This window comes from Artibeus jamaicensis, unplaced genomic scaffold, assembly GCF_021234435.1.
Source record: "Artibeus jamaicensis isolate MK-2021 breed Jamaican fruit bat unplaced genomic scaffold, CSHL_Jam_final scaffold_916, whole genome shotgun sequence".
Taxonomy (NCBI): Eukaryota; Metazoa; Chordata; class Mammalia; order Chiroptera; family Phyllostomidae; genus Artibeus; species Artibeus jamaicensis.
Genome location: NW_026522059.1, coordinates 24,536,477 through 24,551,317, shown reverse-complemented (window position 1 = coordinate 24,551,317; position 14,841 = coordinate 24,536,477). Strand labels below are relative to the sequence as shown.

The following is a 14,841-nucleotide window of genomic DNA, read 5'->3' as shown; positions in this document are numbered from 1 at the left end:
CAGCTTGGTGTTGCTTCAGTGAACGGAAATGTAAATCACAAAGGTCCACTGGATCCCTGAGACAGCTTCTGATGTTCGATGAGTCAGTAATTTCAGAAGTTCTAGTTTTAAGTCATCTTTGAACTCTTTAAATATAATACAAAATGGCTTCTCTAAATTATACTTACTCTGGAAAAGGTAATTTTGAATAAAATGTAAAAATAGTACCTTATTAACTCAAAGAACATGAACTGGGGTTGAAACTAAAAATTAAAGTCAGTTTTCAGAATCTACCAGCCTGTCAGTCCTGGGTCCACATTGACATCAAGAAAATTCGGACTCTGGAGTAAGTGTGTCTGCAACAGGAGATGAGAACTTCCTGGCGAGAGCAAAGGGGAGGGGGCTCTGTGGGGAGACAAGGTTTGGAAAGAGGTCGCCATGGCCTCAAGTTTGGCATTTCATTGTAAGCCTCGTCTTGGGGTTTAGGAGAGTTTCCAGACTGTAGCAAAGAGGACATTCTGGTTTTTATTGTGAAGTCACTCAGGGCTTTCCAGTTTTCAGATATTGTTGGGGAAGTGACCCTTTGGTAGTTCATTTAATCAAGCGGCTTTCTCTGAATGCAGCGGGTGTGGAGTAAATGAGTCATCAGACTAAGCTGAGTGAACTGACAGGACACCTCCTGTGTTCAGCTTGCTCTCTTGCGGCTTTGCAAGTCAAGAACCTGATTTTTAGCTGCAGGCATCTTCTCCAAATGCACATTGACTTAAAATACCTGATAGGAGAGTTAGTGGTTCAAGGGCTCTTAACACAATCTGGGCCTTAGTTTACCTGAGTATTTGTAAACATCTTGATTCACTCGCACGCAGGCGCACACATACACACACACACACACACATACAGTGTACATGTATATGTGTGTAGGGTAACTGTGTATATAAACTTTTAAAAAATACATACACTTTTTAATCACAGCTGTTGAGTTCTTACAAATAATTTCAGTTGGTCCACTCCTATGGTTGCAATAAATTATTTTCATAGATCTCTCCATTAAACATTACCTAAAAAGTTACTTATCGTTAATTACCAGTTATCACAAGTTTAGTAGCTTAAAGCAACCTCCATTTATTAGTTCACAGCTGTGTAGGTCTCATGTGCCGTGGCTGGGTTTCCTGCTTAGGAATCATGAGGCTGAGATCAGGGTGTTGGCCGGGGAGGGGGGGCTCTGGTCTGGAGGCTCTGGAAGGTCATCTGTTCCTGCTTCACTCAGGTGGTGGCTGACTCCAGTCCCATGCAGCCGTGGGACTGGGGTCCTGTTTACTTACAGTCCGTCAGCAGCGAGGGGCTGCTCTCAGGCCCTTTCTGCAGAGGCCCCCCCACCTTCAAGCCAGCAGCGAAGGACACTCAGTCCTCCTGGTGTTTCAGGTCTTCCCTGCAGTCTCTTCTGGAACATTCCAGAGAAAGCACTCTGCTCTTAAAGGACTCATGTGGCTATGTTAGGCCTGCTCAGATCATCTCCACCCCTTTACATTGACTGATTAGTAACTATAATCACATCTGCAAAACCCCTTTTCCATGTAAAGTAAAAGAATCAATAGGCCATCTTAGAATTCTGCCGGCCACATCCACCTTTATGGAGACATTTGGTGTTTCGTAGATGCAGTTTTCAGGCTAACATGACAGAGCATTTGGAACACTAAATGTGAATCACTGTAATAAATTATATTTAGGTTGCTATTTTTATTGTGAATGTGATGCAAAGGATTTCTGGTGCTGAGAAATACTTTTACTTTTTAAGTGTCTGCAAATGTATCAGATAAAAAAGTACATTGAAAAGACATGTTTTAAAGCGCTCTTATCAGTGCCCAGCATATTGCCTGGAATTGTTTGGTTCTATCAGGTGATCGTGAGTAGCATTTTCTTCCTTAATATACGCCGTTAATCATGGTGTTAGCCACGCATTAATGATACCAACTCAGAGACTTCAGAGCTGAAAGAGACCAGAGACCACCTGTCGCCCTTCCCTCCCCCTGCCTTTGTTTTGTAAATGAGGAGCCAGAGTGGTGGAGAGGGGACTGACTCAGAAGCTCAGAGACGGCCCAGGATGCATGTTTCCTGATTCCCTACCTGCCAGTAGTAGTAACAGTGCCATTCATTGAAGATTTTCTGAGTATCAGGTACTATCTCAAGCACTCTAAATTTATTATTTTCTTTAACGAAAATATCCTATGAGATAGGCATCATTATTATCATCGCCGTTTCAGTTTGAGAAAACTGAGTCATGGAGAGGGTAACTTAATCACGGTCACCCAGCCTGTACATGGTGAGTAGGAGTTCAGAGAAGCAGTTTGACGCCTGGACCTAACCTCTTCACTGAGCTCTGCTCTTCCACACCCCCCACCGCCCCACCCATCTGCTTCTAACGGGTCCCTTCGCATTCCATGCAGAGTTAGTTTAGCAGCATCTCCGCTGACTGGGGCGCAGGCTACCCCATGGTTATATTCTGACAGCCAATCTGGGAATAGCGGAGAATTTGAAGTCAGAACTGCGCACAAACTCCAGTTCTGCCCTTTTCTGTGTGGCTTCAGGGAGTTATGTGCCCCCGGGGACTTGGATGCTGTGTCTGTAAAATGGGATTGTTAAGAGTTGTTCTGAAGAGGACGCGTGTAAAGAGCAATCTGTAGACAAAAGGATGACATGCTCATTTTATTGTTACTCTCTGACAAATGGTAGCTGGTTCTTGCAGCATATTTTTCCACTTTTGCTGTGATACAGTCAGACATTACATGAAAAACAGTAGATCTTTGACACTGCAAAGGCTGTGTCCTGAGACCCTTAGGAATCTCACCACTTTTGAAAGTCATGGGGCCTGCACATAACCTCACTCCTCATTTTCAGACTTAATGGAAGTTGTACATCTCACTCGATGGTGTTAACAGGGCATGCATCACAGAAAGCAAGCAGTAAATTAGCTGCCAGGAGAGGCCAGGACTCAGCCCTTGGCCCGGCTCCCTCACACCAGCCTCGTACTTTCCGTGATTCCAGTTCACACCTGGACAAATTTATTTTTTTACTTTCTTTCCCCAAGATTTTATTTATTTTTAGAGATGGGGGAAGGTAGGGAGAAAGAGAGGGAGAGAAATGTCAATATGTGGCTGCCTCTCTAGTACCCTCCACTGGGGACCTGGCCTGCAACCCTTTGGTTCTCAGGCCGCACTCACTGAGACACACCAGCCAGGTTTTTTGTCTGTTGGTTTTGGGTTTTGGGTTTTGGGTTTTAGGTTTTTGTTTTTGTTTTTGTTTTTACTTTCTGATGTGGTCATTTGGGGGTCTACTCTTTATCCCCATCCTTTTAAAAAAACATTTTATCCTTTTTGTTTTATAAATTTTTTCCTACACCATTTGAAAATAAATTGCAGATAAATAACATTCCAGGTGTAAATACTTGAGCATATATCTTGTAGTGATGAGGATATTTTTTATAATACATGCCATTATCTACCTAGGAAAATGAATAATTTTCTTCTCCCATTTAATATCCAACCTGTATTCAAATTTCCCCTGCATGTCTAAAATTGATTTTAAAGTGCTTTGCTTTTATGGTTTCTTGTTTTTAATTATTTCCCCTAAAATAAACCACTCACTCATAGCACTTAATAGTTGTATCTCTGTGATATTGTTAAGTCTGGAACAATTCGCCCACCTTGTTTGTTTGTTTTTATGATATTAACTCTTTTAAAAGATTAAGCCAATTCTCTGATACAAAAAAACCATGTTCTGGGTTTGTCTGATTTCTTTTATTGTGTCGTTTATGTTCCTGCCCTCTCTTCTGCATTGTTGGAAACTAGAAGTTGCTTCCAAAGACCCCATGAGAAACATGCTGTATGTTTTTGTTGAGACAACTCCATAGGCAATGCTGTGTAGTTGGTGTCAGGAAGCACGTGTCCGCCCACTAGAAGTGCTGAGTGTGGCCACTTGATGGGGACAGTGGCAGCCAGGTCTCCTGGGGGCAAAGTACGTTTTTCTTTAACAAGAAGAACTAATCTGCGGAATGATTTTCTTTTATTTCTGGCTCATATGAATACCCAACGATGTTTGCATCCATCCGTGTGCATTTTTTGAATCATGTATTCCCTTGGAGGTTACCAATTGGTGACTTGAAAATATATGTATTCCTTTTACATTTCTTAACTGGCACTCCTCTGGAAAGAACTTTCTCTCCTCAGTGGAGGGTGCTTTATACCAGCTTAAGGTCATATCAGTACAACATGTTTATTATCAATTGTCTAAAATATCAGCCTTGGATAATGGAACTGAGTTGGAAATGAGTCATAGCTTTTATTTTGTACATACTTTTTAAAGCATTTTGATGAACATCAGAATTGGAATAGATGAAATTTAAAGCAGTGTTTCAAAATGGTAAACAAATATTGTAAGAGGCTTGGTGAAAAAGATTTCAATAAGTCACTGGCAATGTCAGCAAATATTTATTGATCTAAGATGAAATTATTAATAGTAGGCATTAAAAAGGCTTATTAAGCCCCCCAAAAAAGCTAATGACATGCATGGTCAATGCCAGTAAATATTTAGACCTGACAAGAAGTAAATTATTGCTGGTAAGTCGGACCATTGCCCTGTTGCTAGGGTGATAGTAGTCTCTCAGCTCCACCTCCTATCATGCAAAGCCTCCTAGAATGTGGGCTCACATTGTTTGACCTCCCCCCCATTACCACGCCGCATGGTCTGAGTGTTTGCACAACCCTCAGCTCCTGTTGTCATTCTGATCTGTACACCTTGGTCCATGCATTTCCCTCAGCAAAAGCACTCTCCTCTTGCTGCTTCCTGGGTCCAGATCTGGCCATTCTGCAAGCTCCGCTCAGATTCCCCGCCCACCCTCTGTGAAGATGCCCCTTCCTCCCCGGCCTCTCAGGTAGCGCCTCTGCCTCTGTCACGACTGTGGTCCTTGGCTCAGTTTCCTATTTGCGGGACATAACTGACCAAAAATTAAAAAGCTCTGTTTACATGGCATTGCTGGGTTTTTGTATTCCTTTGAGAATCTCTCTGGAAGTTTCCAACCGATGTGAAACTGTTACCAAACAGGGCTGTCTCCTTTGTGTAGCTTGCTTTGCCTTCCAATATCAATCACCCTACAAAAATAGGTTTTCATGTGAAAGTTAAGGCTACAATTGAGTATTGCCACCTGTTCTTTGGAAAGAATGTGAAGGCTTAGTTCTTCTACTGTGACAAAAAGAAAGAAAAAGAAAAAGACAGGTATAAATTAATCTTGCATTCAAATATTACAATAAAAACAAAGCTTATTTTATTTTTCGTAGGTTCAACCTTTCTGTTTCTTTTGTTACCAATTTGAACACTGTTTTAAATGGAAATAAAACAATGGTATTTGTGCTTTTTGAAGACTTGTAGCAAATTTTCATCCCACTCAACAAGACACTGTTTCAAAAACCTTTTCTTTCTTTCTCCTTGATAAGAGCACTTTGTATTTATTTGCACAGTTGTTTTCTGCTGAGAACCTCCACGTGCTGGCTCCTATTTTTCGTCACCAGGTGGTGATGACAAAGCTCTTGCCCCTTTTGTTTCGTGTCTGTGCAGAAGCAGGGGGGAAGAAGCTCCGGAGCACCGTGCAGAGGAGTACAGAGACCGGCCTGGCAGTGGAAATGAGGAACTGGATGACCCGACAGGCGAGCCGGGAGTCTACGGACGGCAGCATGAACAGCTACAGCTCGGAGGGAAAGTGAGTGGGGCCGGCCGGGACCCGCGCCCTCTGCGCCCCGTCTCTCCGCTCTCACAAACCCAGCTCCCACTCTCCGTAGCGCCTTCTTAATTTTCACTGGCTCTCGTGCTGTGAAAGGGACTTTTGCTCAGCTGCCACTGAGAATTGTGGCATATCTGGCTTTTCATGTCAAGGGAAACAGATGTGCAGATAAACAGATGTGCAGATGTGTGTCTTCCTTTACTGGCAAGATGCTAAAATGTGACTATTTCACAGTGCATGCAAATAAAAATTGTCCCTAGCTTGCAATAATACACATAAAAGCACAAAAGTAATAAGTGCTCATGCCACACTCTGAACGGTGCTGGCTTTTAAAATATTCGCTCTAAGAGTTACTACTGAAAAGTATGGCATACCGATGCATACTTACTTCCATGCACTAACAGTTGGGATAAACGTAACTAGACAAAAAGGAACGCCTCGGAGAGACTTGGTGGGCCTTTCCTGTGTGGGTATCGTGTAGCTTCCCCTTGGACCATCTGTACGCAATTTTAAAGCGTTTATGAAGATTGCGTAGCCTCATCACCAGGAAATTAACAGTAGTTAGCAGCTGCACATCAGGAGATGGGAGTGTTGATGACATTAATAGAGGAGAGAGGGGTTTCCTGGCCTCACCCTGTTGCACCAGATGTTTAGGCAGCGTCTGTGTGGCAGCTCACAGAGGTGAGGCCGCAGGCACTGCGGGCAGAATATCACGGCATGCCCTCCGGGTCACCTGCCTGGCACGACTATATAAACACAAAGGGCGTGCATGGTTTCCATGCATTTATGAATACGGTTATGTGGGATACTTGTAGAAACGTGAACATGTTTGGATGAACTGTATATTTGGAAATTAAGGTTGGGGCAGAAATAGATTCAGAGTTGACGCCTCAGGAGAGATGGAGAACCGAGTAGAAAGTCAGAGCGCACTGCACAGCGCGACGCCACACGCATTTGGGGTGTTGGACTTTTTACACTGGCCCCTGCACTTCAGACGTTCACAGTCTTATTGGAGAACTGGTACGAACACTCAGAGATTCGTTCACCAGAGAGAGCCCGAACTTCCAGTGTCCTGGGTGCTGTGCTGGGGTTGGAGGTGTGAGCCATGCAAGAGAGCCAAGTCCACTGGTGGTTAAGACCATGGGCTTTACAATCACATAGGCTTCAGTTCTCATCTGGTGGTTGTTTGGGCGGAGGGGGGCGGGTACTATAGAAACTCGAGAGTTACTAGGCTTCATTTTAATTAAATGATTGAGCTTAGCAAGTATCCATTAAGTGCTGCCAGCACCCCACGCACTGTTCTAGGTGCTGGAGATGTATCAGTGAGCAAAACAGGAGAAAAGAAACAAGCTCTCCCTTCACCAGACTTACAGTGTAGTGGACAAGACAACCCTTAAGTAAACTGTAGGTTTAGATTACGTAGTGTAAGTTCTCAGGTGAAAAACAAAGGGAGAGAGATGATAGAGGGTATATGGGTGGGGTTTCATGTGGGGTAGACAGCGAAGGGACACATTTAAGTAAAAATCTGAAGGAAGTGGGAGAACATCTGGCTGTTGAGGGAGGAATGTTCCGCAGAAGCCGTACGGAGACCCTGAGGCAGGAGCCTCCTGGCGTCAGCAAGGGAAGGCGGCCCTGAGGAGTAAGGACTAGAGTAGGATCAGACTGGGAATCAGGATGTGGTGAGCCAGGGCGGGCAGTTTGTGTCGTCTTTACATGGCGTTGGAAGACATTGCTTCTACGCTGAGGGGGCTGAGAAATCAATGGAGCGTGTGGAGCAGAGGCCTCACAGCTGGAAGGCGGTTCTGATTGCCGTGGGGGCTGAGACTGCGGTGGCAACAGGGAGATCGATCAGAAAGCTGTAGCAGAAATGCAGAAGACGGCAAATGATGGCTTGGGGCAGGGTGGCGGCGTTAGCGAGGTCAGATTCTGGGTGCGTTCTGATAGTAGAACCAATAATATTTGTTGATGCATCTGATGTGACTAATGAGAGAAAGAGAGTGTATTAGTTTTCTATAACAAAAGACCCCAAGACTAGGTGGCTTAAACAACAGAAATTATTTTCTCATAGTTCTGGATTAAGACCAAGGAGTCAGCAGGGTTTTCTCCCGAGGCCTCTCTCCTTGCCTTGCGAGGTGGTCACCTTCTCGCCGAGGCCTCACTTGGTCCTCCCTCTGTGCACATCTGTTGGTGTGCACATCTCTTGGTGTCTGGTATCTCTTCTTATAAGCACACCAGTCATACTAGGTTAAGGCCCCAGCCTTATGACCTCGTTCAATCTCAAGCACCTCTTTAAAGGCCCCCTAGTCGTCCTGAGGATTAAGGCTTCACCGAATGAATTGTGATGGTGGGAGGGTAGGGGCCGGAGGGCAGGGGCGGCACACAATTCCATCTGTAACAAAGAGGAAAGACAACTCTGAGCTTGAGCAATTGGAAGAGTGAAATTGCAGGTCGACACTGTGACCCTCTGAGGGGAACAGAGTTAGAGGTTTGTTTGTTTGGGATTTGGGACAAGTTATGTATCAGTTTCCCATCAGACATCCAAGCAGATATGTTGACCAAGCAGTTAGAGTACAGGTCTGCACTCCAAGGGCGAGTCCAGACTGGAGGTGTCAACCTCGGTTATATCGGCATAGACGGTGTTTAAAGCCATGAGACTGGGTGAGCTACCAAGGGAACTGGGACGTGGAAATGCTAGGAGGTCAAAGGCTCGACCTCCCAGTATTTAGTGGCAGAGCTAATAAAGGAGACTGAGTTAGAGGCCCGAAAAGGAGGGCCTGGACAGGAGAGAGTCTGGGAAATGAGGTGGAGAAAGGGTCTCAAGGAAGAAACAGAGGTTAATTGTGTCAAAGGATGCTGTTGTCGTAGTATGAATTAATATAGAGTATTAGCCGTTCGATTTACCACTGTGGCTGTTAAGTAACCTTGACCTGAGAAATTTTAGAGGAGTAGAGAAAAATAGAGCAAGAAAAAGAGAAAGGAAAAACTAGAATTTTAAGGAAGGATGAGAGGAATGAAATCAAAGACAGCACATGGAGGCAACTCTTTTGAGAAGTTTGAGAAGAGGAGAAATGGGGTGGTCGCAGGAGGGGGTGTGGGATTGGGGGAGGGATTTCTTTCACAGTGGAAGACACAGTGGTATGTTTGTGCGCTGGTGGGAGTGATCCCCCAAAAGTGTCTTCATCTGTAAAGCGGGTTAAATAATAGAACCTATCTTATAGTGCACCCGAGATGATTAAATATGGTAATGCCAGTTACGGAGTAAGTGTTGGCTAGGTACTGAGGGCCACTGCTAGAAGTCACAGCCCGTGTCTCCAAACGGAAGAGAAAGACACAGAGGCCTGCAGTCCAGTGCGACCGCTGCTCCTGGTGACAGACGTGGGCCACCAGAGGATAAGGAGGGCGAACCACGGGAGGTGGAGCGGGTGTCGGGATCCAATTAATGTCAGTGGCAAAATAGTGCTACTAAGTGCTCCTGGCCCGACAGGGGGCCACAGGGAAACCTGAGCTGCCTGAGTGTAAGCAGGGGTTCGGGGTTTAATCCTGTACGTCCTTTTGCTTCTAGTCTGATTTTCCCCGGTGTCCGCTTGGCCTCCGACAGCCAGTTCAGCGACTTTCTGGACGGCCTGGGCCCCGCCCAGCTGGTGGGGCGTCAGACTCTGGCTACGCCTGCAATGGGTAAGAATTTCTGTCGGTCTTGTTTTTCTTTTAGATTGTTGAAAATCACATTCTCTAGTTTTCCAGGGTTTTTCACAGTATCATCAGCAGAAATGAATATTTTATGTTTTAGCAGTTAAAAACATCTTCAGCTAAATTTTTTCCCATTTCATGTGTGTCCTTTTTAAAGCGAGATATCATTGATAAAATTCTAAATATATATGAATTTGAGATAACAAGTGGGAAGGATAAAGGGATGGTCAGCCAGGGCCCTTGGCACAACATGTTTTTTACTGCACCTATATATGACTAAGTCCTGTTTGTCTTTCCTCACACACTACTAGGTGACATCCAGGTGGGAATGATGGACAAAAAGGGACAGTTGGAGGTGGAGATCATTCGGGCGCGTGGCCTTGTTGTAAAACCAGGTTCCAAGACACTGCCAGGTAAAAAGCAGAAGAGATTCTTCTATTATTGCCCAAGTGGACCGGTGGGCCCAGCATGCGTTGCTAAATGAGTACCGTGTAGTAGAAAGCACCGCAAAATGAAAACTGCCACGCTTAGGTAGCTCATTTTGCACAACATGTCCAGAAGTAATTTCTGTTCTCGTTAGCTGGTGTTTTGTATTATTCTTCAGTTTACCTGGAACTTCAAAATTCTCCTTGGGAATCCTTAGGGTCCTGGAATTAGAATAAAAATAGAGACGGGCCCAAAGTAGCGTAAGCCGATGTACACAGGACATCGTCAGTGTAAGACCTTCACTTCCTGTGGTTTGTGTGGAGAGAAAGGCATGTGCCGAGGCGCCGGCACGTGGGAAGTGCCAGACCCCAGCTGCTCTGTGCAGACATGTGCGTCATCAGATCGGATGTACAGAACAGTTCTCAGGAGTCTGAAACTTGGTTTCTCACCCCAGCACCTCTGCTGGCTGGCTGTAATTTTGAATCTCTTAACTTTGCCATCCTTGCAGAAATTCTGAATTATGATGTATATCACCTATTATACAACCTTGCAGTGGTGATTAAGGCAAGTGTGTGGAGGAAGGTCTTGGAGCAAGTCACACCACTCTGCTGTAAAGAATAAAATAATGTCTACATGCACGCAAATACTTTTATAAAGAGTTTGTCAGATAAATTTCTTGCTATGGAATTTATAATTAGTTGCCTCTTCCCAGCTAATTGGGACACAACACATGAAACCTCACCCTGTACCCACACCACCATCAATAAACAAGCTCTTTTGTATTTACTGAACAAATTTACTATAAAAAAAAACCCTTTTGAGCAATAAATAAGTGATTTGTGGGTGTGGATAAGTAAAACAATATGGTTTCAAGTATGTTTAATTAGACTTAAGTCTTGAAAAATGAAAGATTAAGACATCTCCTTTGAATGTTATTAGGGACTAGAAGCATTTCACCTCAGTTTTATGCAGAGTTCAAATGTACGTAACCAGTTGATGGCAAAATAATAATCAGTTCAGAGGCCAGGTCAGCGCTGCCCCAAACTGCCCAGATCGCTGACGGTTATCTGTCATTGACGAAATGATGCTGATGGGATGCAGAAGGGCCAGTGACTTTGGGCTGCCAGCTTTTCCAGGCTAAGGTTGAGTAGTTACAGATGTCACCCAGGAGCTGGGTGTTCCATAACCACAGCTCACCCCTTACCTCTCCTCTGTGTTTTCTGTCCCAAGCACCATATGTAAAGGTGTATCTGCTCGATAACGGAGTCTGTGTGGCCAAAAAGAAGACAAAAGTGGCAAGAAAAACGCTGGAACCCCTATACCAGCAGCTATTATCTTTCGAAGAAAGTCCCCAAGGGAAGGTTTTACAGGTATTTACTGACTTGTTTATCCCTTACCTAAGAAAACATTTTCATGGGGGTCAGACCTTCTACCCAACATCTTCACTTCTGCTATCATTTCCCGCTCCTCACACCTGAAGTTCTTGGGTAGCTTCAAAGCAGGGGCCAGTGCTGTAGAGCTGTGGACCCTGTTGTTTCCTTCAGCGTGAGGTACACAGACTTGCAAACCGCCATCACGCATAAACGCCAATCTTCCCGGACTGCTGTCTGGTTCCACATCCCACGGTTTTCCTCGTGTACCCTTGCACTCGTGTGGTGAGGGCCAGCCACCCTGTAGCCAGTGCGACTGTTTAACCTGGTGTTTGGTGGGAGCACGTTAACTGAATGTATTTTAATTTACAAGTTTTTGTGTACAGGATCACACTGACATTACTCTCCTTTTTATTTTGCCAATAGATCATTGTCTGGGGAGACTATGGCCGCATGGACCACAAATCTTTCATGGGAGTGGCCCAGATACTTTTGGATGAACTGGAGCTATCCAACATGGTGATTGGATGGTACAAACTTTTCCCCCCTTCCTCCCTAGTAGATCCAACCTTGGCCCCTCTGACGAGAAGAGCTTCCCAATCATCTCTGGAAAGTTCAACCGGACCTTCTTACTCCCGTTCATAGCAGCTGTAAAACTGTTGTCATAGCAACCAGCGTTACAAAAAAAATCCCAGGTCGCTAACCCTGGTAACACTGCATGCTTAACGTTGTGTCTTCTGAGCCTGTTTCTCGGGCTACAGAGCGGTCCTGTGTTCTCAGAGGAAGTCGCACACATTGTGCCCTGAAGAAGGCCCTCAGGTGAAAGAACAGAGCTATGAAGAGCTGTCAGGTCCGGAGTTCAGTGACACTCAGATTTTGGTCCAACCCGAAGCCATGGATTAATCTCAAAGAATCAGTCAGTTTCATGCAACAAAAGCCCTTTTCAATGGCACCGTTATATTTTTATCGTTCGTTTTTCTTCATTTCTCTTGACCCCGAAGCCCTGCTATGCCACACAAATGGAGCTCTACAGCCACTCAGCCATGTTACAGGTCAAGGAGCAAAGTCCTAGGAAGCATCAGGTGCAAAGCAGGAGACCAAAGACGTGGTCCGGGACAAGCCGCCAGCCCGCCCCTGGACGGCGACCAGGGGCGGCCGGGCCAGCGTGAGCGGCGGCCGGGTCAGAGCTCCAGCGGGCGTGTCCTTCTGTACCGCCAGGACTGTGGGCCTCTGGGAAACAGAACTCTGGCGACACTGTACTGAATGAAATTAACGAAACTTTTTTTGCATGGACACAGATTAGCTGAATACTTAAATTATTTTCTTGGGGCTGCAACTTGCAAAAAAAAAACAAGAATAAAAATCAGCCATTTTCAACAATTTATATTATTTTTAAAAATAAATTTCACTAATGCATGGTTTTAAAAGGGGAGAGAATGCAACAGGGTGATACAAAGACACACCATGTTTATTCTTTAAACTATAAATCATAGTCTGTGTTTTGGCAGACATTACAAATGAAAATACTTTCTAGAAAATACTTAAAATTCTCTTTATGTGACAAGTATATATTCAATTTATTTCCATGTTAAATATACAAATCTAATGAAGTTCAGTATGTGCAAATTGTCCACCTCTCGTTTTTCCCCTCCTCTCTCTCTCAATCTTGTACTTCCTTTCTCCCTACCAGAGTGAACATTATACTAAAAAAACGGCGAGTTTTTGACCTGATACTCTGTTGTACCCCATTTTTGATTCAGAGCTCTACATGCTTCTGAATTTGCAAATTCTCAAGGGAAAATATTTAAGAGCTTTCTTTATTTCAAGCATGTTGAAAAGGATTTCGCAACATGACTTGGGAATAGATTAAAGTAAGTCAGCATGTGTTTGATAAAGAAGACATTTGAACTTTTGCAATCTGTTGTACAGTGCATGGTGATTTTATTTTCACCTTCAAAATTTAGTTTACAGGAAATTCCAAATTCATGTGGCCATTGTAATGTCTAATCAATTTGTTTTTAGCACCAGCATCATTCATACAGGGGTTAAAGCATTATTTCTAGACAGTCTTAGGTTTTGGAGGTTTTTTTAATTAATTAAAGCAATTTCTTTACCCAGTTTCCATTTACTATGTGGATAGAGACACTTCTAAAACTTTGGAGCCCTGAGACACTGTTGTTTATTAATTCATTTTTTCTGTAGTAAAAATTCAATTTTGCACAAATTATATTTCTAAAGAAATACAGTAAACAGGAATTTACAACCAATCATTTTAAGGCTCCAATTTTTAGATAACTCAAAGAAAGTCAGTCTGCCTATTAATCGTTCTTTGAAGCCATCACCAAAAGTCTACTCACCAATCCCCCAAAGTCACACCCCTGCCTTTGATTTTACAGACAGCTGTTGTTACCATCGGGTGGTGCTGCAAGGTCAAATTTCTCTGCGTTCCCTTGTGTAAAGGAAAGGTCACTGGTGAGTGTGGTGAACCGCCCGCACTTTCTGCTTCTTTATGTACACGTGATAGCACGTTCTTACACTGATTTGCATTTCTTGCAATAACTTTTGAAATCCACATACCATTTCTTTAAACTGATGCCATGCACAAAAATTGCTTTTTTTTGTTTTGTTTTGTTTTTAAATTCAGTGCTGACCATTAAAAACTATCATGCTTGATATGGTGCAAAAGTTAAAATGAGTATCACGAAAAATGCCTTCTCTTTACGTGGTGCAATATGAACTCACCGAGACTGTGTCTTGGCATTGTGAGATAGGCCCCGGTAAAGCTGTTCAGAGTAAAACGCCACTGAAGTACTTTAGACACTTGTGTACCAGCAGCAATTGGTTTAATAGACCTGTAGTGTCTATGCGCTCCCTTAGAATAAACGTTTACCATTTTCCTGATACAAAGGCACAGTCACATAATCTTTTGTGCATATTCCTATATAAATTATTTCTAATTTTAATAAGAAGGACATGACTGTATGGAATATTTGTACATACTCGTCATTATGCAGTATTTATTTAAAAGTTGGTGTTGTTTTTTTTTTAATTTTCACATGTCTGTACCTCGACTTGTGGTTTAGCCATGTAAATAGCACTGCTCCAGTGACCCTCGCTGCCCTGTGCATAGTGTGTTTGAAAAGTAAAGGGACTTCCAGTTGGGGAAAAAAGGGCAGATTAGTCCTGTAATGAACACCAACTAATGTAAATCAAATTCATTCTGGTGATGGTATTTAACACTTTAAATAAAACATTTTCTTTACAGACGTTGTATGCACGGCTTTCTCCGGCTTCCCCCCGACACATCCCCGAGCCTGCTGCAGCCCATCCCCCGAACCCCATAATTTAGAGCCAACAAGAGGATCTCCTCTACATCCCCATAACAGAAGCAGACTGCCAGTCTTAGCAAATGGCCTTCAGTAGAGCATTTCTTTAAAGTACTGAAGGATTTCTGCTCAGATCATTAAAACTTGCTAATTAAAAAAAAACAAACTTGTTATTCCAGATTGGGGTACTTTCTGATTAAATGACTCAGCAGCTCGCAGAGTTTGTGAGTAAAACGGGCGATTTCTGAGTCAGCGTGGCGTCCATGGGTAGCAGACTCACAGA

At 43.7% G+C, this 14,841-nt stretch overlaps 1 protein-coding gene across 18 annotated transcripts in view; it reads left to right on the top strand.

The window, feature by feature from the left end:
• RIMS2 (regulating synaptic membrane exocytosis 2) overlaps positions 1–14,464 on the top strand; it is a 470,156-nt gene extending 455,692 nt beyond the window's left edge. For all 18 annotated transcript variants that reach the window (XM_053661100.1, XM_037133385.2, XM_037133387.2 and 15 more), the window contains 5 exons: positions 5,587–5,728; positions 9,312–9,424; positions 9,748–9,849; positions 11,093–11,232; positions 11,659–14,464. In XM_053661100.1, coding sequence (XP_053517075.1) covers positions 5,587–5,728; positions 9,312–9,424; positions 9,748–9,849; positions 11,093–11,232; positions 11,659–11,877 — 716 coding nt within the window. In that variant the 3' untranslated portion in view covers positions 11,878–14,464. The remainder of the gene's footprint in view (positions 1–5,586; positions 5,729–9,311; positions 9,425–9,747; positions 9,850–11,092; positions 11,233–11,658) is intronic.
• The last annotated feature ends 377 nt before the right edge of the window (positions 14,465–14,841 follow it).